At 41.8% G+C, this 26,653-nt stretch overlaps 1 protein-coding gene across 3 annotated transcripts in view; it reads right to left on the minus strand.

Moving 5' to 3' along the window:
• RERE (arginine-glutamic acid dipeptide repeats) overlaps window positions 1-26,653 on the minus strand; it is a 357,124-nt gene that overhangs the window by 209,144 nt on the left and 121,327 nt on the right. For all 3 annotated transcript variants that reach the window (XM_036460929.2, XM_036460931.2, XM_036460930.2), the window contains exon 2: window positions 22,312-22,780. In XM_036460929.2, coding sequence (XP_036316822.1) covers window positions 22,312-22,636 — 325 coding nt within the window. In that variant the 5' untranslated portion in view covers window positions 22,637-22,780. The remainder of the gene's footprint in view (window positions 1-22,311; window positions 22,781-26,653) is intronic.

Below are 26,653 nucleotides of genomic sequence, written 5' to 3' on the forward strand. Positions count from 1 at the left end.
AAATAAATAAAAGTAGGCTAAACTTAGCATATGGATTTAGATATACAATGAAGGCATACAGCACATATTACTAAATACTGTACTGAATAACTTCTGAGACTGACATTCTGTTTAACAGACATTTACTCCTGAGTTTTATTTATCAGACAATATAACAATCCCATTAGTGATTTTTCTTCTTGAGTGATTAATCTTTCACCAAAGTATCCACACAGCTGTGAAAGAGAAGCTGAAAGGAGAAAGGGGCATACAACAAAGTACTGTAAGAGAAACTTATAAAATCAAAACCCAAATAATAATAAGGAAAGCATCCTTAATTTGCTACCTCAAAACTATACACCAACCAGGATCACAGACAGACTGCAATTCACACAAAAATAAGAAAGGAAAGGAAAACCACTAGTCTTTCCATGCCTTTTATCAGCTTGGTATTCGGTATCTGCTCAGCTGGTTTCTGATTCTCCTATAAGTACACTCCCTCCCCTCACGCCCAACCCATGAACTGCTCATGCTGTTGGCTGTTAGAGATGTTCTTCCACTGCTGGTCCCACTGTAATTCTGCCCAACCTCCAAGACGCAGGCCAACATGTCTATGGTCCTCGTGTCTTCCTCAGTGTCACCACCTTACAATCTGTCCTATTCAGCTGGTATCTGCCCACTCCGTAACTATCACCAGAACATTACTTGAATGATGTAACTTCGTCCTTTAAAATGAGTAAGAATCAAGAACTAGAATCCTATTTTTGTAACTTGCTCTTCCTCACCTCCACAAAGTATCTTGCATAAAGTTATACACATAGAAGATGGTGATTTTATGTTACCAGCTGATTAATAAAACATTAATAATACTGCAGCTGGCATCTACCATACCTCATTAAATTCTACTAGCTATTCAAAGTCTATTATAGGTTCAGTGGGCTTCACATTAAATCATATGCTTTAATTTAGAGAAATTTCTCAGGGCAAATGAAAGCTATTCCCTGACTCTCTTCTTCTACCCATACCTCTTCCCTCTAGTCCTCCTTAAATCATTACTGTTTTCATTCGGGTTTTTAGTGTTGTACTGACTGTTGTTTGGCCAGGCATTTCTTTTAAAATTAAAATCAAAGACAATAGATATTTTAAGAATTAAAAATATCTAGTCACTTTCACATGACTGAATAAATACTGGGACCTCAGATTTTCATTAAGGATCTTCAGCCAACTGAGAATTATAAATGTCATTTATAAATATTCACAGGTATTTGGAAAAAAATAATTCCACCTACACAACAATTTCCGATTATCAGTTTCCTTAAGAATCGACATGTAGTAATTTTGCTTCATCACATATACATCATTCTCAGGCTGAAAGTATTTGAGTGGGGGAGTCGGGGTCGATGGGATCTTGTCTGGTAATCTGCCATCCACTGTCACTTTTAGAATCAAAATTAGCAAAGATCTGAGCAAGGGAGCAGTATTTAAAGAATTTAAATGCCTCTTGATTTCTAAAATGAGATCAGAGATTTTGTTAATTATTTGGGTCATAAGATGCCCCGGATGCTTTCTATACAAAACTGTATTCAACACACTTCAACAAATGAGTGCAGCTGCTCTGGGCCAATGTAACTCTTAACGAGAGTTTTGTTTTTTGTAAATCATACCTTGGAAAAATCAATTCTGAACATCTGCTGAGTCGGAATGAATCAGAATTGAGGGGTGGGGGAGATTAAGGCTTCTCCATTTTAAGTGAACTGGCAACAGGCAAATCTTGTCAAGATTACAATAAAGCTAAAAAATGAAAATATAGTCTACAAGGAATAGAACCAAAAACTCATAAAACATTCACACAGGGACTTATGTGCCAGCTAAGTGCTAATATACTGAATATAAAAACACTGTCCTTCCCTGCCCCGGCCAGGTTGCTCACTTGGTTGGAGCGTCATCCTGTGCACCAAAAAGTCAAGGTTTCAATTCCCAGTCTGGGCACATACTTAGGTTGTGGGTTTGATCCTTGACCTGGGTGCATACAGGAGGCAACAGATCCATGTTTCTCACCTTTCCTCTCTCTCTAAAATCAATAAAAAACATATCCTCAAGTGGAGATTAAAATTTATATTTACATATATATAGATAGATAGATAGATAGATAGATAGAGCCTAAGCAATCAAACAACAGGTCGACCAGCCACTATGACGTACACTGACCACCAGGGAGCAGATGCTCAACGCAGAAGCTGATCCCTGGTGGTCAGTGCACTCCCAAAGCCAACCTCCTGCAGAACCTCCCCCTGGCTGGCCCACCCTGATGGCCCCAATCAGCTCCAACTGAGGGCAGCCAGCCAACCTCCCAAGCCACCATTAGCCCTGATTGCCAGCCAGGCCAAGGGACTGAATTCGTGCACCAGGCCTCTAATAAATAATATTAGAGCTAGGTATAAAAACAGATAAATAAGTATATGCCTTCAATACTTTTTTAAATTATTTTTTAAATACTTTTATTGATTTCAGAGAGGAGGAGAGAGGGAGAGAGATAGAAACATCAATGAGAGAGAATCATTGATTGGCTGTCTCCTGCATGTTCCCCACTGGGAATCTAGCTGCAATTAGGGCATGTATTCCTAACTGGAATTGAACCCGGGACCCTTCAGTCTGCAGGCTGATGCTCTATCCACTGAACCAAACCAGTCAGGGCATCGATATTCTTAATTGTACTTGTTTTTTAGTCTCCGTAACAGAGAATGCTAGGTGAGAATATTCACTTTCCCCTTCTTCCTTAACAATAGAGCATATGATGTCTAGCAGGGCCTATGGCCCTCAGATTTTCCAGCCTCCCATCCGACTGGCTTGGCCATGTGACTAATTCTGGCCATGGGATATATGAACAGGCACAATATTCCACTGCTGGAAACTGAATCCAGAAAAGGGAGGCCAGCTCTTCCTTATCCTTCCTGTTACCCTGAAAGCAATGTATCGACTGGAGGTGGAACATGAGACAGATCACTAGATGATGATGGAATGGAGGCCACACACAATGGAATTACAAAAGCCTTTTTTTGTTGCTAAAGAACCAGACCAAGAATTTACTGATTTACCATTCAGTATCTCTGGCCACTGTATACAAATATGTCTAAATTATTTTAAAATGAGGCAAAACAGTTAAACTACATTAATGAACAGAGTGCCACCCAGAACACTTGGAGAAAATATTCTTTTTTAATAGTGAAAGCTAGGAATTAACAGGTAACCTTAGCACGAATATAAAAGCACAGAACACAGACCTCTTGATTTAGAATTACTAAAACACTTTGCTTAGAGAGCATAAAATATCGCCTTCAGTCAGCCCCTACAGTCAGATGAAATAAGTCCACAAGCGCCTAAGGAAGAGGCTTCCCAGCTCAGCCACGCTCCCAGTACGACGCTACCCCGCGGTCCCCAGGAGGAGGAGGAGGGTAACTTCTGCAGGCTGGGGGCATTCTGTGTGGAGGACAGGCTGGTGGTGTCTACTGGCACCACTCAGGCTCCCTCTCTTCCAATTCCAGGACTGCAGAGAGAGCACGTGGCTGTTCCAACAAGAACACAGGGACCACTGATAAGCAAATGTTCTAGAACATTGTATCATTTATGAAAGGTAAAACTGACCACAATTCACACTATACTAGTTCCCAGAATATAGTCCACACTTTACTTCATACCAGAAAGAAGATGTTCTCTCAAATGTCACAGCTTTATCTCCTCCTTTCCACGCCATTAACTGTGGATAAAAAACCGAGCACACAAATGCGTCCGATCCATCCTCTGAGGTGAAGATTTACTATCCAAAGGTAACGTCAAGTCTCTTGCTCTACCTAAGAACACTTCTTCAATTTCAAAACCACAAATTCAGTCTCCTGCAGAGCTCAAAATCCTATGGTACCCCAGGGCTAGTTAAAACAAACTGAAATAGCAATGCACAGACATGCTTTAGGGCTCCAGACATACCTTCCAACTCAGCAATTGCACACTAAGGAAAGCAAGCAGAAAGGAATAATGCTCACCACTGCTGTTTACCATGGGAACTATATAAAAAGAACCTAAAATCTATTAACTAGACATATCATGGTATCTACCCATTAATGTGGGCGTGCCTAATGTTTTTTGTGCTCTGGATGCCTTTGGTAATCTATACACACCCGTTCTGTAGCTAGATAGATAGATAGATAGATAGACAGACAGATAAATAAATAAATAAATAAATAAATAAATAAATAGATGTATATTTTGAATTTACAAAAGCACATATTAGATAATTATCACAATATGAGAAGAAATGCAATATATGTATTATTTCTCATTAAATAATAAGACTTACTAGAGGTTATTCCCCTAATACCCTCCATGAGTTCAGCCATGATAAACATTATTTTGACATTTTCCTCTCTGTGAAGTAATTATAAGAATATTTATTATTTATATCAGTGTCACAGGTACTGCCAATATAACTATGGCGTATCACCTGCCTTCATAATTGAAGCAAATGATAAATGTCATTTGAAATGCAATGAAGTTGTGAAAACAGAGATGTAATTTTTATCCACCCAAGTGCAGTGAGGAATTCTACTCAGACTCCACTAGGTTTGACTATGGCCCCCAGTTAAAAACGCCAGTATTAATGGCATTCTAAGCGACACTGATTCATATTTATAATTACTGCCATGATAAAACCCACAGCCTCTGTGAACCCTAGCCTCCACCAATCACAATCTGGATGCCAAATGCAATTCTTAAAAACGCTGCACTGCAGTGCCAAAGATCTCTTTTTTTGGAGAGTTGCTTCAGACTTCAAAAGCATTCTATGGCCCCGAAGGATGGCTGGTTAGCCAGAGACGGGTAAGATTCCTCAGGGAAGGAACAACCTAAGACAGGCACAGTCGCAGAGGACTTTGGGGTCAACAGAGGTGGGACACAGACCCTTACCACCACCACCACCCCCCCGCAACGTGGCAGGCGCCTGAACCTTCTCCCATTCTGAGGGAGGTCTGTTGCCCCCATGGCTGCTTAGTTTCCCATGCACAGCTCAAAGTGGGACCCAGGTAACAGACAGAGACTTGGCTTACAGCACCTGCCCTCTGACTGCAACAAGACTTGTTTGAGAGGTCTGGTACCCATGGTGTTGAAAAGAGGGTTTTTAATATCTAAATCCAGCCTAGGACCAGAAATGCTCAGGTCCTTCTCAAGAAGGCAAATAGTCAATTCCACTAATATACACATGGTAAATAAGATTGTTGCTAGAGTGTTGAGTTTGACAGTTGAATAGTAGCCAATTTCTCAGAGGAAATTAATGTGGCTAATGGAAATAAATGAATATTCTAGAAAAACTGATTGTACTGTACAAAAAGCTTTTCCTAAAGTGTTAACAAAAATTCTTATTGGCAGTGTCTCATGGTAAAATTGCTTAACATGTTATGAACCTAAAGCAGTCATAGTTTAGCACAAATAATTAAAATGTAAAAGCTATCAAGACTAAATTATAAAATTTCCAAAAGTCTCCTATTATTTAAATTAAAAAAGGGGTGACAGTGGAAGAATATCATGTAAGGAAAAATATCCTGCAAATAATTTACATATAAAAAATTTGTACTTTAGAAAATTAACCTTCATTCAAAATGCTAACAGAAAGATACCCATGAAAATACACACATGGTGTCAAAACAAGCCACAGAAAAATCATTTGGGGGGGCGGGGGGGAGAAAAAGGATCCCAAGTCAAATTTATAGAAAATATCCCTTTATTAACTTTTGGTTGAGAATATGTTTGTATATTTTCAGAAAACAACTCCGAGACCATCTGGAATCCTGTAACAGAGAGGAATAGACAGAAGTGCTCCAGCCATGAAGACAGAGAGAAACAATTCAGAGATGGAAGATGCTGACGACACCTCGCCATACCAGCAGACAGCAGCTGCGTGTTGTTGAAGGACGCCCAGGACCAAACCAGAGACGGTCAGACCTGCATCACCACCATTTGGCCACCAACCAGATCTGAAATAGCATGGCTGACATGTACACATAAGGAACTGTTTGACATTGAAATTGGAACAAAAAGAACTGTTGGCCCAGAAAGGAACTCACTACAGACTGATTCATTTGCCTCTCAGCATAACCATCATGGCTTTTCTCAGTTTAGGTTCTTACAAGGGTATTTCTTAGACACACATCTAGAGGAAATGATGAACAACATAGACTGATGAACAAAAACAGACCCAGAGAAAGAGAAGCAGCGAACAGACTCTTAAACCTCAGAGGGAAAGTAGGGGAGGGTGGGGGTAAAGGGGAAGAAATCAACCAAAGGACTTGTGTGCATGCATATGGGCCTGGCCAGTGGCCATGGACAACCAGGGGGGGAGGGGGGGGTGTTGAGGGCATATGTAGGGAGGGGCTTGGGATGGGATTGGGGATGAGGACAATTATGTGAGACCATAATCAATAAAATAAAATAAAAATGGGGGGGGGGGCATTCTATTATAGTTTGCCAGAAAGATAATCAGGGTTTTTCTCCTTCAAATTGTCTTCTAGTCAGGACCCAGAGCAAACTGGAAATCAGGCCTGCATTGTCTAGCTTGAAGCATCCCTTGTAAGGAAGAAGCAGAATCTCCCCAAGTCTGAGTGCTCTGGAGTTATTCTCAAATGCAAACACTACTTTTCAGTACAAATACAACATGCCAGGTGAGACCTTCTGTGACATTTCCCTCCCTCTACCAAAAAGAAAAAAATACATCATCATACGAAGTACTGGAGGCCTGACGCACGGAATCCGTACAAGTGGCTCAGCCCTCGCAGCCCCTCGAAGCCTTGGACAGCCCTTGCAGCCCCAGCTTCGGCCAGAAGGTCGTCCGGATGGTTGTTCTGCTGTTCAGCCTAATTAGCATATAAGTTCTTTATTGTATAGGGTTATTAACATTCCCTCAATCAACTTGATTATGCAATGCCTGTATTTGATAATACAAGTACAATGGGATGTTAATGACAAGTAAAATCTGAAAACTAAATACCACCTAATAATAATAGCTTGCCTCAGAGCCAACACTTATGCATAGATTTACTAAATGAGGTACAAAGTAAAATGTTAATATTAAAGCTGAGAATGAAAAACAACATATTGCAGCAATATTTATAATCTCTAGTATAAACTCACCCTATTTTTCCTTTTTAAAAGACACAGCCATAATCAAAACCCCCTCTTTTTACTATATTGATTTTTATTGATTAATCTAATGAGACACTAACACACCATCTGCCAAGCAGCAGCATCTGCCCAGCACACAAAGAAAGCCAGAGCAGCAGCCACAGCCTCAGAAGAGAATGTAAAATATTCTCTTTGCCTTTTGCAATTCTTTTAACACATTAGACTACCACACATTACATCATTAAAAGGTGTTCCCTGCAAAGGCAACTGAATAAGGAAATTCAGAGATGTAGAAATAAATGTAGGGGCTAAATGAGTGAGCAAATATGGAATAGCTTTCAATGTAGCATATAGCATGCTGCCTACTTAGTTTGGTGAAGTAATGAAGGAAAACGTAAAGGAATGGGTGGTTTAATACATAAGTAATGATAAGGTGTCATTATGTATGATTTTAATTTACTTGGTAAAGTAACTTTATACGTTTATCAATTTCCAAGCACTTATGCAGTAACGTAGAAGAACAAGATAACTTACCTTCCCCCATCTATTTTATGGTACTTAAAACTTCATTCACTAATACAAACATTTAAAGGAGTAGAAAAGAAAAATAATATTATTTTTAGTTTTTCACGTATTTATGATATTCAGGTGTCTCCAAAGCAAAATTCATTCATGCACATAAGAATCTATTCTGGAGTATTTAAATATTTTGCAAAAGGAAAAGAAATCACTCTAGTGCACATACATTTTAAAGTAATCAACAAAAAAATACACTGCTCCATCTTTAAATTCATAGACAAAATATTTTTAATTTTGGAAAGTCTGATTTTCTCGGCTGGTGAAGCTGTCAGAATAAATAGAAGGCAATATCTGGAAAGATGACAAACACATGGGTCAATGTCAAATAAAAACCATCGCTGTCAAGAGCAGAGCCAAATTCCTGCATTTCACTTCAAACATTAGCCAACCCAAATACCACCATGCCACTTTCACATCAAAATTGTTTCCTTTTGAAAAGAGCTTTTTACAAAACTGATAGAGTATAACAGATTAAACAACTCCTTCAGCAATTTCCTCAGCTACTACAAAGCAAGGCAGCAATGTATAATTACAATAAAGAGAACATTTAACAATTAATTGAGCCAGCAAAAGTTAAACCTCCAGAGCTTAGGAGTTCAAACACTTGTTCACTAAACAAAAGGGCAGAGGATGTGAACAGAACTGCAGGAAATCTCGGTCCAATTAGACCCTAGGTAAACATAAATGCCATTCCACTGTGGCTGCGCCTATTCGTCACAGTCCACCGGGCTGAGCTCAGTGTCCAGCTCGGAGTGAACAAAAGAGCCAGTCTCCCCCACCCCCACCCCGCCTAGCTCCCAGTGCTACTGTGCTAACCGGCCCTTCGAGGCTCTGTGCTGCAGAGAAGGGCTCCAGCTGGCTTGCTTTTACAACCAACCAGCCAACAAGACTCTCAAAACATATCCTACAACCATGAGGTAATAACAAATGGGTCTCAAGATATTCGGAATGTATGCCAGTTCAAAAGAGTGACATCTTAACTAAGTCACTTTCCTCATTCAGTATCTACTCAGATTCTATGGAGAGAGATGTGCAAACACGAAAGGAAGGAAGGACTGAAGGAAGGACGGGAGGGAGGGAGGGAGGGAGGAAGGGGGAGGGAGGGAGGGAGAGAGGGAGGCAGGCACTGGGTTTCAAAGTGGCATCATTTGGAGGGCACATGCTTCACAGGCTACCTTCCCTGGCAGCTTCTGGAGAAGAGCACATACAGAACTGATGGGGTGGGAGAGGTCACTCCATGCCTCAGACACCGACTTTGCCAGAAAGCAGAAAAAGTTACAGCTTAATGCCTGCGTGGTTTACATAATACAAACAAAAAAAATTTGTATTTTTTTATTTAACTGGAAAAAACAACCAAAGCAAATTATATTTTAAAGTGTAGCTTAAAATACTAAATGCTGGAGTTTTAAGGATTGTAAGAACAGAAAGACTAGAGGCTGCGGCAGGCATGGCAGGGCGCTATGGCCTACAAGGTGAAAGGTGTGCTACCTGACCCGATCCAGAAGGAGCTTTGGGCCGCTGCTCTAGAAATGCTCACGTGCTGGTACTAGTATAAATAGTAACACAGCTCAACCAACAACGTAAACTTCACAACATAAAAGACTACAATGTAAATGGGCCTTTATCTGGCAATGACACGTTTGCTCAGAAACTTTGTTTATAAAATGCTCAAGAACTTCTCCAGAGGTTATTATCAAGCACTTAGGCCCAAAGAACACAAAAGAAACCTGACCGTCAATGCCTTCACAGGACAACACAGGGCCTCTGAGGTCACAACCCCTAGTTCTTTGCCACACATGTTCTTGGGGCTGAAACTCAGCTTGCTGGGAATCTAGGTGGACGGTACCTATTCCCATACCTGTGCCCAGGAAAACACTGTCACTGACAGAGCATCTGCCAGCCACCTAATCTAGAGCATCCTCTACTGGTCTCATCTGGTTTGGGCTGCTTTACCACTCATTCTTCCTTTGTCATTGTTCCTGATCCTTTGCTTGTGTGAAAACTATGTTTGGAACTTGAAAGGAAGGACAACCATACAATGAAAGTAGAACAGGTGCGCTAACTCTCTGTTATGTGTGAGAGGGCATTAACAGGCCAAGGTACAATCAATTTAAGGAACAAACAAACTAGGCTTCCAAATCTATCAAACTACAGGGCAGGCAAAAGTAGATTTACAGTTGTGAGTAGACAAAATCGTTTATTCTTGTATTATTAACTTACTAGAGGCCCGGCGCATGAAATCCGTGCATGGGTAGGATCGCTGGCCTGGCCGGCGATCAGGGATCAGGGCTGATCTGTGGGGCGACCAGAGGGTTATCGAGGCTCCCACCCACACCCACCTTGGCTGGCCTGGAGCTGCCCGCTCACTGGCCCAACCCCCCCATCGCTACTGCCAGTCACCTCCCTCTGCAGGATGACTGGCAGGGCGATTGGGGGCCGCTGGCACCTGCCTTGGCTCGCCTGGTGCTGCCTGCTCTGCCCCCCCCCCCCACCACCACCACCAGTCAGGGCCTGTGGGCTGGGGGCAGCTCCTGAGTTGAGCATCTGCCCCATGGTGGTCAGTGCACATCATAACCACCGGTCGTTCTGCCGCCTGGTCTATTTGCACATTAGGCTTTTATCATATAGGATTATTTTCCATACAAGCCACTGTAAACCTTCTTTTACCCACCCTTATTGAGTATGTAGGGGCTCTTGATTAGCCCTGCATACTGTCTTCTCATTTAAGCTTTATATAATGCCCTAAGTGAACTAGATAGATGTATGTTCCACTGTGGACCCCCTCCCCCAAGAAAAAGGGCTTTCTATGTTTACTATGGCACTCCATAGATGGTCTCAAGGAGAAACGACTAAACTTGGTAACCAAAACCACCAAAAGTAAAGCTCTCTGTCAACCATGACAACCTGAAACCATAGCAAGAGGCAAGTCCAACTCAGACTCAGACACATATACGCATGTAACGGGGAGCGTGTCACAACGGACCCGGCAGCATGCAGTCCTCAGAGCCTGATGCATTCAACAGGAGCCACATTAACAGCCGAGCGGAGATGCCTGACAGCAATGTCTGCTCTCCAAATAACCTCAGCCAGGAATTCCCTGTTCTCCACACTTACATGGAGATTTTTTTTTTAGCATTTGCACAGGCAAAAGAGCCTCTTATGAAGAGTTTTGCTTAAGCCTACTCTTGTGTCACATAATAATTTCATCAACTGTCACCATAGGCAGGCAAGCATTCCACTGAACATTTTAAATATCCAAAAGGATTATATAGTCCTATGAAAATGTAAGAACATAAGATCCCAAAAGGGTTAAAGACCTTCATCTTTGGAAAAGAAGCACATATTACCTTGAGATCCTATCATGTTCAACCGTCTGTACAGCCAAACCTGAAACAAACGTTTTACAAAAAAAAGGGGGGGAGTAGAGTGGAGGGGTTTGAAGTGGCAGGTCATCAACCATGAGACAGGGGCAGGCTCTTATGAACAGTAAAATATTGAAAAAACGTGAGGTCAGATGGCCATCTCCATTTGAAGTTTTGAGGATGGAGATTTAATGACTCTAAATATCTTCCTTTAGTAGGTACAGACCTTTTCAACCTAGAAGGATTACAACTGAGATAACCCAAATAAACTGGGATTTTTTTTTTAAATATATATTATATTTTATTGAATTTTTATAGAGAGGAAGAGAGAGGGATAGAGAGTTAGAAACATTGATGAGAGAGAATCATCAATCAGTGCCTCTTGCACACCCCCTACTGGGGATGTGCCCGCAACCAAGTACATGCCCTTGACCGGAATCGAACCCAGGACCTTTCAGTCCGCAGGCCGAAGCTCTATCCACTGAGCCAAATCGGTTTCAGCTGGGATGCTTTTTTGTCTCCTTCAATTGATATGTACCTTTATTCCCATAAAGATTTAGAATTAAGTTTTAAAAAATTCAAGAGTCAAAGGTACATGAACAATTTTTAAAAATCAGGATATCGTTGGTATTTTTGTTCTTTTTATAGTTTAAACAAACTGACTTAGAACAATAGCCTTGCAATTCCAATTTAAAAAGTAACACTTACCTAGGACTTCATTAAGCCTGGCTCTTTCTAGAGAAGCTCCAAATGTACTCATGTAATACCATTTACAGCCCTTGAGGTGGACACTGTGGTGCTCACTTTACTGATGAAGAAACAAAGGCACAGAATTTGGCCCTTGCCACCCCCCCTTCCGCACCCACCACCAGTGGTGGGCCTGACTGGATTGCGACACATGCCCCTCCATGGGAAAACTGAGCTGAGGCGTACAGTCAATACTGAAACCTAAGTGAGTTTCTGAACAGCACTGAAATATCCAAGACATTTTTTACGGCTTATTTCATTCATGGGGAAAGTTTATTTCATTCATAAGAAAAGTTAAGTACTTGGGATGGTTTGTATTAACAAATCCCTTAACAACAGAAATCAAATACAAAATTATTTTATCTAATAAACCTACATGTTGAATAACTACTTTATAAATAAGACAAATCACAATTCAAAAATCCCTTAAAAGTGATTGTCAAAATTTAATTTAAAAAAGAGATAAGATTTAGAAGCTGATTTAAAAAAAGCGAAACAAAAAAACAAGCAGATGCCCTTGGCAGCGTGGCAATTCCCCATCAAGGGCATGTACCTGGACTGCATGTACAGCCCCCAGCCCGGGTCAGGGCACATGTGGGAGGCAACCAATCCATGTCTCTCTCTCCTTCTCTCTCCCCCACCTTCCACGCTCTAGGAAAATCAATGGAAAAAATATCAAATGAAGATTACCAACAAAAACACAAGCAGTGTATTTTAATTTGTAACTTGAGCAAACTGGAAACCAACTTTTTAAGCCAAAGTGAACTTTGGGTGTGAACTTTGGATAGTCTTTTCTATGAACTAATACCCACCCTGACAAGCCCTCTGAAGAAATCCTTACAGCAGCTTCCCTGTTCACATGCGCTGCAGGCCAGTGCCTAAAGCACATGTGTCAAATACAAGGCCCGAGGGCCAAATCCGTCCCACCAGGCCTTGCAATGTGGCCCGCACCGCGCTGTCATCACTGCACTCTGCTGCGTTTCCATCACAATGACAGTTTATGACTGTTCAGTAAACCATTCGACCCGCGATTTAGGCTGGATTTTAGATTTTGGCCCCTTCTCTGATTGAGTTCGACACCCCTAGCCTAAAGGAAGCGAGTGGAAACAAAGCTACTCGACACAGGCCGACCAAGAAGCACCGGGAAGCGTTAGTCTGCAGGCTTCTCCCTGCCTGCGCTGGTACACACCTGGGGACAAATGAGGACAAGCCCAGACACTTCCTAAGCACCTGGTGCACACCAATGAGCTAAAAGGAAACCCCTGCCCTGCTGGCGCGGACCAGCAGGGAAAAGACACCAGAGAATGGGGATGCAGGTCCTTCACCAGGGGTGACACCTCAGGGATAAGGCGCTGGGAAGAGGTGGGGAGGCCTATGGACTGGAGGTCTAGTGGGGTCAAACCAGTTTGGAACTGGGACTGCATGGCTAAGAGGTGGAAAAGTGGAAGTCAGAAAACTATGACAAGTAGATTTCCAGAAAGCTGTGTTACTAAATTTGATGATTAATTGCTCATAAAAAAATACCTTCAAATAATTACCATTTAACATGTTCCTGCCATTACCAAGGGTGTTTTTAAATGGCCGGGTAAACATTCCAGTCTCTTTTGGAACACAGTCTTGCAATACATGTGGCTCATTGTTTCTCATGTAGACATTTCTGCTATCACACAATATATATGTTGCTGGGAAAACCTCACGTTGAGCAAAAAATTTAAAACTTAAAGGACTTACATAAAGCACAGGGTAAGGGGCAGATAACCGAAAACCTATGCAACTCTGAAATCAGATTACTATTTTTGAATAATCACTAATTATAACCTTAAGAAATAAGGCACCAGAGTATCCGAAGACTGTCTCACGGAGTATTTAAAACACATTAAACGACAGACGCTGGCTTGAAAGAACCAAAGCAATGCAGATTATCAGGGCTTGGGCCAAGGCGAGCACAGAAGGTGAAACAACCTGCCGGGGGCACAGGCGTGAGGCGGGTGCCCTTCCCTGGGCAGGAGTCGCGGGGTGAGGCGGGTGCCCCTCCCTGGGCAGGAGCCGCGGGGTGAGGCGGGTGCCCCTCCCTGGGCAGGAGCCGGGGGTGAGGCGGGTGCCCCTCCCTGGGCAGGAGCCGTGGGGTGAGACGGGTGCCCCTCCCTGGGCAGGAGCCGGGGGTGAGGCGGGTGCCCTCCCTGGGCAGGAGCCGGGGGTGAGGCGGGTGCCCTCCCTGGGCAGGAGCCAGGGGTGAGGCGGGTGCCCTCCCTGGGCAGGAGCCGGGGGTGAGGCGGGTGCCCTCCCTGGGCAGGAGCCGGGTGAAGGTGCTCATTCTTTCATTTCACTTCAAACAGAGATGAAGGGGCTCTTGCCAGTGCAACTGCCAAGTTGGAGGCTTAAATTCTCACCTACTTTTTCCTTTCCTGCTAAAATACAATCAATCCTACATTATATCATGTAATTATACACTGTAATTATCTCTCTATTCTGCCTTCTTCCTAGGAAAAGTTGCATATAAACCAGCACAAGTTGTACATTCCACTGTCATCATTCCTCTATTTACCTATCACATACATAGCAAAACAAGCTATTTATGAATAACCATATGCTGCTACAAGTTCTCACTGAATCTAGTGTAATGGTGTGACTCTCCTGATGAAGTGGTATACAGTGAACATGTGTTGTTTTTCTAGCCTTTTCCCATTTATTTCCCCGACCAAACAGCTCCCTAATTTCATTGTGGGGAATTATCTTAACCCCACCATGTACAGATTTAGGGGGAGCAATAAATCAAGGTTTCTGTCTTTTTATATCTAAGACAAAGGCACACAATTCAATTGCTCTCCCCTACTGGCCTGATCTCGCCCCCAACTACCCTCCCCTGCCAGCCTGATCTCACCTCCAACTGCCTTCCCCTGCCAGTCTGGTTGCCCCTAACTGACCTCCCCTGCTGGCCTGATCTCACCTCTATCAGCCCTCCCCTACTGGCCTGATCTCACCTCCATCTGCCTTCCCCTGCCAGCCTGATCTCTCCCCCAACTGCTCTCCCCTGCTGGCCTGATTGCCCTAATTGCCTATACCTCGGTCCCCACCACCATGGCTTTGTCTGGAAGAAAGTCAGACATCTGGAAGTTGGCCAGTCAACCCAGTCAAATTAGCATATTACTGTTTTATTAGTATAGATTATACAGCATAGGATTGCTTAATTGGGGGAATGGAGAAGCCTCTTTTAGCAGGAGGAGATGCTCTTAGCAGATAAAAATACTTAATCCCTATATCTGGACTGATGGCCAGCCATATGTACTATTCTGCCAAACTGGTCATTAAAAAATTGAAATGCTTTCTTACACCTTACACAAAACAGCTGCTGCCCTTAAAACCTGTCCTCAGCCCCTACCTTAGGTTCTGCCATTCGCAGTTCACCCAGTTTAGGTTCTGATTGGTTGGTTTCTATACCAGTCAGTGTCAGAAGCTCTGTCTCCTACGCAGCCATTGGTTTCTCACAGTTCACGCAGATTTTGTTCTGATTCGTCGGTTTCTATGCCAATCAGCGTCTCTGGGCCTATTTCTGGGCCTGATCAGAGAAGCGGGGCTGATCATGGAGGCCCAGAGAGAAAGAGTGGCACGACTGCCTGCAAAGCCCAGAGAGAGAGGCAAGGGCTGATCAACAACTTCCAGCCTACAAAGCAGAGACGATGATATTTCTGTTGCTAGCCACTCAGTCTGTAGCGCTTTATGTGAGCCTTGCACACTAGCACAATGCCTCACTGTGCTCCTCCGGAAGGAAGTGAGGTCTGAGAAGCATATGCAGATGTGCAATCACATCACAGAAAGCTGGTGTGCCAGGTGAAGATTTGGGACTTGATCCAACTGACAACAGGCACCCACTGAAGGCTTTAAGCAGATTAGTATTAGGTTTATTAAGTTCAAATAAAACTTGTAACACATGCCAAACCACTTTCATTCAAGCAGGGTGTAAAGGTTCCTTTCTGCCAGAATTCATTTCGCTTCACACAAAAACCTTCTTGCCATCGTCAGAAGATGCCGCACACCAGGAAAAGGATGCTTCAAGAATACACCTGCATTTTCATGTCACAACAAACTAAAACTACAATGAACTAAAGCACCAGTGCCAGAGTTTTGTTTAAAATTTAAAAAAAGGAAATGCTTGCCATCCATGGGCTTTCAATTACTTGTATTCAGGGAATTAAGACTTGGAAACAATTCAGCCTCTTATCAGGTCAGAGACCAACCCCTCCGTAAAAACCAGGAGCTAATCGGGAGACATGCTAGTAGCGCCTCCCCCTCCCTTCCTCTCTAAATAGGAACTTGAATCAAATGAAAATTATCCACTAAGAAAACAGTTTTATGTTTTTTGCTTCTTTTTTAGTAAAATTTTCATTGCAGTATAATAGCACACATTAAAAAAAGTTCAAGGCATGATAAATTCTCACAAAGGAATGAAACCCACCCATGTGACCAGCACTGTCATCTCGAAACAAGACAGGACCTGACCCCCGCGGGTCCTCACGCTCCCTTCCAGACCCCAGCACCTGAGTGTAACGACTGTCCTGACTTCAAAAACACTGAAGACTAGTTTTGCCTGTTTTTAAAATGTATAGAAAAGGAACCATATAGTATTACACTCTTTTGTGTCCACTCAACATTATCTCAATTAACCAGTCTACTTTTAACTTCAGTTTTGATGCAAACTAGATCCCCAAGTTTCATTTTGTTTACTTTGGATTTTTTTTCCTCCTTAAATTTCATTTGCATCAAAAGAAATTAACACTTCAATCTTCAATGTATAATCAATTCTAGATTCTAGGTCCTTTTTCAATTCAAGTCACCAATTCTTGCCAATAATGCGGAAAGTCTGGCAATAAAAAGGAGAAATATTTATTTCACCTAAGATTTCATAAGCCACAAACCTAAAAGTTCTTTGCCCCTTGCTGGTGTTTCTCAGTGGTTAGAGCGACAGCCTGAGAAGGGTCTTGGGTTCGATTTCTAGTCAAGGGCTAGTACCTGCGCTGTGAGTTCATTCCCTGGCCCCAAGAGGGGCACGTGTGGAAGGCAACCAGTTGATGTGTCTCTCCCCGTCCCTTTCCACTCTCTCTGAAAAGAGATAGAAAAAATATCCTCATAACAACAACAAAAGGGTCATTGTCTTTTATGTATAAAATTTATCTTCAAGTAAAATTTCAAATTTGTTCAAAAAGACATATCAAACTTGAAAATCCTGAATCTTGATTTTCCCCCCCTCTCACATGTAATGGAGATTTCTGCTATTTTAAGAATCAAATGTCTAGCATCTTCATAATATACACAAAATCATCAGTTAATATAACAAAATACAAGAAATGGCCGAAACCGGTTTGGATCAGTGGATAAAGCATCAGCCTGCAGACTGAGGGGTCCCAGGTTTGATTCCGATGTAGGACATGTGCCTTGGTTGGGGACACACTCCCAGTAGGGGGTGTGCAAAAGGCAGCTGTTCGATGTTTCTCTCTCATTGATGTTTCTAACTCTCTCTCCCTCTCTGTAAGAAATCAATAAAATATATTCAAAAAAATATAAGAAATGGATAATCAAAAGAGAAAACAAAACTGATATACCAAAATGAAAATGTACCTCCCAATAATTTGAATTTTGTTACTGTTTACCTGATCAGGAATAAAGGAGCCACAGTATCAAACTGAAAATAGTGGATACACTGCTTGTGGGCATGCAAATTGGCACAACCGCTATGGAAAATAGTATGGTGGTTCCTCAAGAAAATGTAACTACCACGGATCCCGCAAGCTCCACTAAGTGAAGAGCTGAAGGAAATAAAGTCTCCCTCTCCAAGAGCTATTTGCACCTGGTTTGTTTTAGCTTTATTCACAATAGCCAAGACCTGGAAGCAACCTCCTGTCCATCAAGGGGAGAATGAATGCAGAAAATGCAGTATATATACAATGGAATATATTCAGCCATAAAAAAAGAAGAAAATCCTGTCATTTGTAACAACATGAATGAACCCTGATTAAAAAAGTCGGACAGGAAAGACAGACATTGTATGATCTCATTTATAAGTGGATTCTAGGGGGGGAAAACAAAACAAAACGGAACAGATTAGTGATTTTGGGGGGAGAAAGAGAGAGGAAGGAAAAGATTGGTGAAAGTGGCCAAAGCATACAAACTTCCAATTATAAAATGAATCAATCCTGGGGACATATGTACAGCACATAACCATAATTAACAATACTGCACTGTGTATTGTATATTTGAAAGTTATGAGTAGATTTTAAAATCTCTCACCACAAAACAAACTGCAACTATGTTAGCTTATGGATGCTTGTGGTAATTATTTTTGCAATATATACATATGTAAAATAACTATACTGTACATATTAGTGTTATAAGTCAATTATATCTCAATAAAGCTGGGGGAGGGGACAGTAGAAAGAAACTTACATGCTACCCACAGCAAGCTTTAGGAATCAGTATGTTATGCTAAAGAAGCCCAAAAGGAAAATTTGACTGAACACAGCTGTGTAATAAATCAATTTGTTACCGTGACAGTCATCTCAAAAGTAGAGTAACGGTTGACAGGCAACAAAAAAGTCAGATTAGACACAGGGGCAACATGTAACAGAGCGCCATAAAGTTTGTTTTGTTTTTATTTTAGAACAAGTCAGTTAAATCAATCATTAGGAAATAAATGATTCAAAATAGACTTTCAGGTGCATTTTTCTAATTTTGACATCAGTAATCAGTCAATAGATTTTTGGAAAGTTTTCAGGAATTCCTTTATTTGACAAATTCTATGGAATGCACACTATGTGTACACTATTGTCATAGATGCCAGGAATACAATGAAAAACAAAAACTGAGCTGCAGCTTTTATGGAGGAGATATTAACCTTAAAACGGTAACAGAAAAAAAGTAGGAAAGTATTGCGCGGGAAGAAAAGATGCATAATGCTATGACAGTCTCTCTGAATGGAATGTGGGTAACCTGGGGGAGGAAAGGCAATGGCCCTGGGGAGAAAGAGCTGAGGAAAGGATAAGGACTGAGTGAGTGTGCCTGGGAATATGGGTACTGGGAGGCTTGGGCTCACTAGCCTGTGACAAGAGCAGGCACAAAGGCCCTGCAGCAAATAGTTACAAGGGCAGTGTAGCTAAATGTCCTTCATGCTGAGCTCCTACAAACAAAGTACAAAGAACTCCAGAAATAAGGAGCCGGGGCAAAACAAGCTGGTTTTGACATGCATGAGGTTAAACCTTAACTAGGGATACATTCTAAATAACACCCAATTTGTCAATAAAATCTCATTCTTCTCAGACCACATAATCTGATTATCGACCTGTTCCCCTAGGACAGGGTCGGGAACATCCAGCCTGCAGCCTTATCATTTAGTCTGGCCCTGCTAAGGCATTAGGGGTGAGTTAATTAAATGTCTGACCAATACAGCAAGCTAATTTTTAAAAATATATTTTATTGATTTTTTTTTTTTTACAGAGAGGAAGGAAGAGGGATAGAAAGCTAGAAACATCAATGAGAGAGAAACATGATCAGCTGCCTCCTGCCCACCCCCCACTGGGGATGTGCCCGCAACCAAGGTACATGCCCTTGACTGGAATAGTACCTGGGACCCTTCAGTCGCAGGCTGACGCTCTATCCACTGAGCCAAAACGGTCTCCGAGCAAGCTAATTTTTAAGCTGATAATTTTGTCTGGCCCACGAATGATGTCAGAAATATCCAAATAACCTGTGGCAGAGAAAAGGGCCCCCAGCCCTGCCCTAGGCTAAGTAGTACAGTTACATAACAGTCTACTTTTATCCTCGTGGTATCACTCACTAGTGGGCTCATTCCTAATGACATTCGGAGAGGTACCTATAATTTATACTTAATCTGAATACTGAAAGCAATCCAGAAGAGTACAAAGCCAAGAGAAAAACCTGTGCTTCATACCTTAGAAACAAATGAGCATAAAAGACCTACTTCCAACAAGTAACACACTGAAGAAATCCCTTATGATGTCCCACAGAGTTCCCTCCCACCTAAACGTTAAGATACAACTAAACAGCCAAAGCCGGTTTGGCTCAGTGGTAGAGCGGCGGTCTGTAGACTGAAGGGTCCCAGGTTCGATTCCGGTCAAGGGCATGTACATTGGTTGCGGACACATCCCCGGTAGGGGGTGTGCAAGAGGCAGCTGGTCGCATCGATGTTTCTAGCTCTCTATCTCTCTCCCTTCCTCTCTGTAAAAAATCAATAAAATATATATTAAAAAAAAAAAGATACAACTAAACATACTAAATCTCTGCCACTGGGGAGGATAACGTTTTTCATCACTAACAAAAGGTGTTATTGTAGTACTCTGCACCAAGAATGAAAAAGACCAGAAAGGAAGACAAAGGGGGGGAAAATCTAGTCCCATCTGGGGATGTAATCACAGTACCCGACTCTGACTCTTCAGTGTAGGTAAACCTAAGAATAGGCAATATCTGACAACCCCGTTAGAAAGAAACTTTTTAAAGAAGGCCACCAGGTCAGCCAGCTTCTAATGCATCCCCCAAAAAGAAAAGAAACCACTGAGGAGGTGAGTGACAGGCTCCTTACTAGAGTCAAGCATCCACCGGACGTGGCAGGGCCCAGACCCACGCACAGCCACATCACCCACCCAAGCACAGGGACCCTGCACGAGTGGTCACGCTCTGGATGCCCTGGGAAACTTCCAAACCATTTCTGATTTCTATAGAGCCTTTATGACCACATATTTAGTCCAAAGAGATGCAGCTATTTTATTTTCACATGTCACCAGGGCCCTCAGTTCTTCCCACACCCCAGGTAAATGAGCCCCTAGCAGCAGCCCTCTTCTGAACATCAAGCAGGACGGACTTACTTCCTTCTGCAGAAGGTGCAATATGAATGTGCCACAGTTCCCAAACGACTTTTCTCAAAACTGGTTTCTCTTGGGGAGATACGCAGAAGAGGGGGCCGTGGTCTCATGAGTGGTTCTGTCTTCTGTTTTCCTGTTAGAGGCCCCTAACTGCGGGGCTTCTCTGAGCCATGAATTCTGACACTCTCCTGAGGGGCACTGTGTGCAGCGTGTCCCACATTTACTTGACTATAAACACTTGGGAGAGTATTACTGACATGGGAATAACGTGCCAGGGAAAGAGGCAGGCATTCAACACTGCACCAGGCAGCGAGCCAAATGGTTGCATTACCACACTGATTTATTATGCATCATGAGGAAAGGATAGCAAGTAATTCTTACTTTAAGTTATCATACTATAATCTACAGCCAAAGGAGTTACCACATTCTGTCCATTTCTTAGGATCTAGAACTAAATAGTAACTCTATAGAGACAGTCTTCAGTGGCTAAGAAATTCTTACTGTCCAATATCTCAGTCTAAATCAAAGATACTGACACAGAATCTACACATTATTATCTCTACACCAGGCTCTAATCTCTCTACAACCTGAAATGGGGTAATTTAATATTACATAAATATCTTTCTCCTCAGTTAATCATCAACCAAGAAATTGTAGTTGTGAATAAAGTTTATCTATATAAGTTCTAATATTGATTCTTTTGAAATTCAAAACTAATTCCTATATGGGAGGCAGGGGGAGAATGTGGTACTTTATGTGAGGTTCAGAACAGTTACACCACAACCTTCTTACAATCTCCCTTTCCTGGAAAAGCTTCAAACTGGGCGGCTTTTAATCTGTTAATTACAGCTCATAGAAATCCATGTCATTCCTCAGCACTATCAGTAATTCAAACAGAATGATTATTAGCTAGTTTGACTGACTTCTGTAAGAAAAGTATCTGAATACACACAATATTTCAAATGGAAAACCAGGATTTGCTGGTGCCTGACAGGTTCTGAAACACTTGCTGCTCTGCATCCCCTCTGAAGCCTGCCTCTCCTCCACACGATGCTGTAAACCTCAGTGCAGCCAGTGAACACAGCACACTGTCTGAAACCAAAGCAGGTTACATGGCTTCAGCTATTATCATTGACTAGAGAACCTGAACTCACTCAATTCTTTAGAAAAGGTTGTCAGAAGAAATAAACATCAATCAAAGGCCATTAAATATATCTCCCTAGCTCTGGCCACTCTGTAGCCAATGTAAAATGTCCTGTTCCCAAGAACCTTCGGTTTACTGTCCCACCAGAGTCGCTGCACCCTAATTTTGTGAAGAAGTCAGATGAAAACCAGAGCAGATGCAGGGAAAGCAGCAGCGACATGAGAAAACAGGAGAGAACCGCCAAGTGCACAGACCGGGAGGGAACCATGCGGAGGCAGACCCAGGCCAGAGCAGGAGCGAGCACACCCCCGGCCAAGAGAGGGTCAGTCAGCGTGCTCCCTGCCTTGCGTTTGTCCACCCACCCTACCGTGGACCCTCTGGGCTCGCTGCCTGCTTTGCCAGGGGCAGCGCACCTGACAGTGTGCCATTCCCTCACAAACACGTACAGGCCCCATGCACCGCTCCTCACCTCCTGGTCTGTAAACAACATCATCCTCGGTGATGTAGGAGGTTATCTCGCCAGTGTCTGTCCTTTCGTAGCGAGATTTCTTTTTCGGCGGCTTCTTTTTGTTCTTCTTCGAGGACTCCTCCGTGGTGGCGCTATTGTTATCATTGTCCTCATCTTCGCTGTGATCGCTCTCGGCATAATTTTTGGCTCCTCCTTCCAAGGTACAGCTCCTGCGTGGCCGTGAATTCTCGCTCTCTCTGACTTTGTCTCTTTTCTCTCTCTCTCGGTCCCGATCTCGGTCCCGGTCCTTCTCTTTGTCTTTGTCTTTGTCTTTGTCAGCTGTCATGATTCGCCACGTGCCTTCTTCTGTCCTCTCACGGCTAGGCCTCCGTGAAAGGTAGACAGTAAGCCTGGGCTTCAGTCTTCTGAATTTCTCACTCAATTCCAGGGAAAATCCAACCACTCCAACAACCCCAACGTTTCAAAAATGCTAGGAGGAAAAAAGAGAGAAATTGATTTTACTTCATCACTTCCTTATATTTTTAACCTAAAATGTCTTATTTTTTAATGTATTTTTATTGATTTGATCGGCTGCCTCTTGCACTCCCCCTATTGGGGATCTAGCCAGCAACCCAGGCTTGTGCCCTTGACCGGAATTGAACTTGAGACCCTTCAATCCACAGGCCAATGTTCTATCCACTGAGCCAAACCAGCTAAGCTACCTGAAATGTCTTGTTAAATAAATCTCCTACTCATACTTTATCCCTAAAAACTTCTCATGGGCCATGGGGGAAGAGGGGAGATTACAAGTGAAAAAAATTTAATTATATATAGTTTTGGCCTCAGTTGGCATATGGTTTGGGATTTTCTACAACAGCAATAAAGAAAAATGTCTGAATATGTAAGATGAACTCTACTTTCTAGATACCAATTGTTTTTTCCTTTTTAAGGAAAAAGTGTACATTAGTAGGCAACATATAATGGGTACAATTATATAAAAGGCACTTCATAGCCATCAAATTAATTCAAAAGAGAAAGCACCTATAGTAAAAATTATTTCCACCCATAAAAACAAAATTTGGATAGCCTTAGAAAATGTCCAAGGTGTTACAAACTTCTGATGACTCCTATCCACTTCTCCAAATTTCCAGATTTCCTCCCAACAATAAACATAAAATTTCCAGAGTGCCTTCCAACAACAATAAACATAAGAGGTGACGCAAATAAAATTACTTCAAAGCAAGATTTCTTAGCCTTCTTTACAACTGTTCGCATCTTCTAAGTCTAATGTTCTAGTTATTTAAAAAAAAAATTGTTTCTCTAAAGATATATTATCTCTGCCTTCACCAAATATAACAGCTCCCCAAAATAACCTTCATTAGGGACTATTAGATGATTATTATATTCTTCCAAATTTCTACTATTAATACCTTTCCTAATAAACTCCTCCCTAAAACTAAACCCAACAAGAAAAGTGTGAAGTTAAGGGTTTTTTAAAATAAGAGTAAATACCAAACTTCAACCCAACACAATTCTAATAAAAATTTCTTAGGAGGGGAAAAAAATGTTTTTTTACTGATACAAGTCAGTTTGGAACAGATATAGCAACCAGTAATTTATCTTTCGCAATCTTTTACCATCTTCCCCAATAGCTTATCTAATGTGGCCAGCAATCTGTACCAGACATTATCTATGAGCCAGGTGTTAGGAACTAAAGATAAATGAGGGGAAAGCTCAGAATCCTGGCCTTCAATGCTCTTCTACTGGAGGGGGGGGGGGGGGGGGGGGGGAGGAAGACAACTGATCGAGAACCAGCTGTTTCTCATGTTATTAGGGCCAGATAAAACAACATATGCAAACAAAAGATCAGTCCTCTTTACTCTGACAACATCAAACAAAGCCATTTGCAATTATATGCCATAAGCAGAGAAAATTCTCATTGATCATATCAAAAATCATAAAAATTGCCGAAACTGTTTTTGGCTCAGTGGATAGAGCGTCGGCCTGTGGACTGAAGGGTCCCAGGTTCGATTCCGATCACTGGGCACATCCCCAGTGAAGGGTGTGCAGGAGGCAGCTGATTGATGTTTCTCTTTCATCGATGTTTATAACTATCTCTCTCCCTTCCTCTCTGTAAAAAAAAAAAAAAAAAAAAAAAAAAAAAAAAATTAAAAAATCATTAAAGTTATCATATACTTTTTCCAATTATCATATACTTTTATCGGGGGTCAAACCTAGTACCAGAAAAAACCTCCCTTTAAGAGCACTTCAAATACCCTTTGGCATTCAGGAAAATAAAAAATGTTAACAACCACCTTTGGGATAGACCAATGAAGCAATAATGCTGACAATCTATGAGCTAAGTCAGAAAGATGAAACATGTAGCACAAACCAAGATTACTTCCTTCTACATAGGAAATATGCTTTCAGATAGGATTTCAAGTTTTCAAATATTTTTCAAGAAAAATTATTCTAGTACCTGCAAAATTTCTGCCTAGATAAATCATCTATTAAACAGATAGTAATAAACTTCCAAATCCTTGTAATCCACTAGTGATAGTAACTGAAAATCCAGAAACATGATTTTCTCCATCAGGCTTAAGTTCAGAGCATGAACAGGCCAATCATGCAAGAAAGAAAAATATCAGCTGACACCATTGTTAAAACATTCCTCTGACATTGAAAAGATACCCACCCAGGTCTACCAGCAGTCCAAAAAGAACAAGGAGCTTAGTAGGCTGAAAACCTCTCGGATGCAATACAGACTTCTGATAAATTTAAGAAAAAGATCACTCTCCCTAGAGTAAATAAGATAAATGGTCCAGAAAATTTTGTACAAATGTTTTAGCACTCAAAAAGAAAGAAATCCAAATTTGTACTTAACAGTACTCCCTACAAAATAATATACTGTGTTTCTATTTACAAAGAAATCAGAGTCGTTTCTGCCAACAGTGAGTTAGAAAGAAAAATTTAAGAAACAATAGAAGAGGTATCAACAAAATGTGTGTGTGTCCCCAACTTTCAGATAACTAAGAACAGTGCTATTCCAAAGCAAAAGGGAATCCAATTGTCATTGACATTTGACTAATACACAGCTCAGTGAGATTATAAATATTTTCCTCTGCATTTCCTATAACATTATAATTTTTTCTGAGCCTCATTATACAATGACCAACATACAATATTAATGTGACATTTGAAAAAAGGAACCCAGAGAGGAACCAGATGGCACTGAGAAAGGCAGTTATCACTTCCATTTACTATAATAGAAATTATCTATAAAGTAGACAATTCAACAGCATCTTTTTAACAACTAGTTTCCAGATCCCTGCCATAATCCCATTTGATCCTCTCTCAACAACTCAATAAACTGAGCCAAACAGAAGTCACCATGCCCACTTTGCAGACCACAGAAGGAAAACCGAGAAGATACCAACTGCACACGGCCACACAGCCAATGGAAGGTTCTAAGACAGTTCTTCTAACGGTGACCCGCACCTGACCCGACTCCTACCCGCTGCTCAGGTTAAAACCTGTACTGCCACGGTCATGAGCTCTTCACGGGCGCTAACTTTCCCCACATGTATCCATACGGGTAATCTGAACAGACAGGTTTAGAAAAAGCACTCTGCCCTCCCCTCCTAAGAAGAAAACAGTTTTCTCCCACATCCTGGGGAAAGAAAATGTCATGACTTCAGCTCTGGAAAGAGAAATGTCACTCTAATATTTGGACTCACTGGATAAGAAACAGCCATTCTCATAAACAGCAACCTGCGGCCGGGAATATATCAAACCATGCCAGAGAACCACTGAAATGTGGGCCCAGCAGATCTGAAAACCCTTGAAGAGGGAAGACTGGGTTTTATCTGAAACTGCTGTGGTGCCGAGAATCATTCTTCCACGTAAAATAAATGGATTATGAAGTTCCTCCACCTGACAAGGGCCCCCCAATGGCTCTCTACATTTAGGGTTAAGGAATATGTAAACCCAACCAACCCTGAGTTTACGCTCATTCCCAGAACATGTGTCTCACTGAAAGTACCTAAATAACCGAGATGGAATGAGCTAGCCGAACTCAGAGAGTGGCCTTTGCGGTATAAAAACAGAAGCACAGAATGAATGCCCTGATCAGCAGTGGTTTCCGCTTACAGTAAGCAGCACTTCCTCCGCTCCCGGAGTCGCTTTGGGGGGCATGTGGGAGAACTAAGATCGGTGGCCTCTGACAAAAACTTAATTTCTTCCAAAAAGACATAATAACAAAACACAGGGCCTGCAAAAGGTGGAAGTACCCCAAACAGCAAAATTCTAGGTTACAATTAACAACTTAAAATTAAATAGCAAGAATACATAATCTTTTTATTTT

The sequence above is a fragment of the Pipistrellus kuhlii genome, unplaced genomic scaffold (genome assembly GCF_014108245.1).
Source record: "Pipistrellus kuhlii isolate mPipKuh1 unplaced genomic scaffold, mPipKuh1.p scaffold_m20_p_34, whole genome shotgun sequence".
Taxonomy (NCBI): Eukaryota; Metazoa; Chordata; class Mammalia; order Chiroptera; family Vespertilionidae; genus Pipistrellus; species Pipistrellus kuhlii.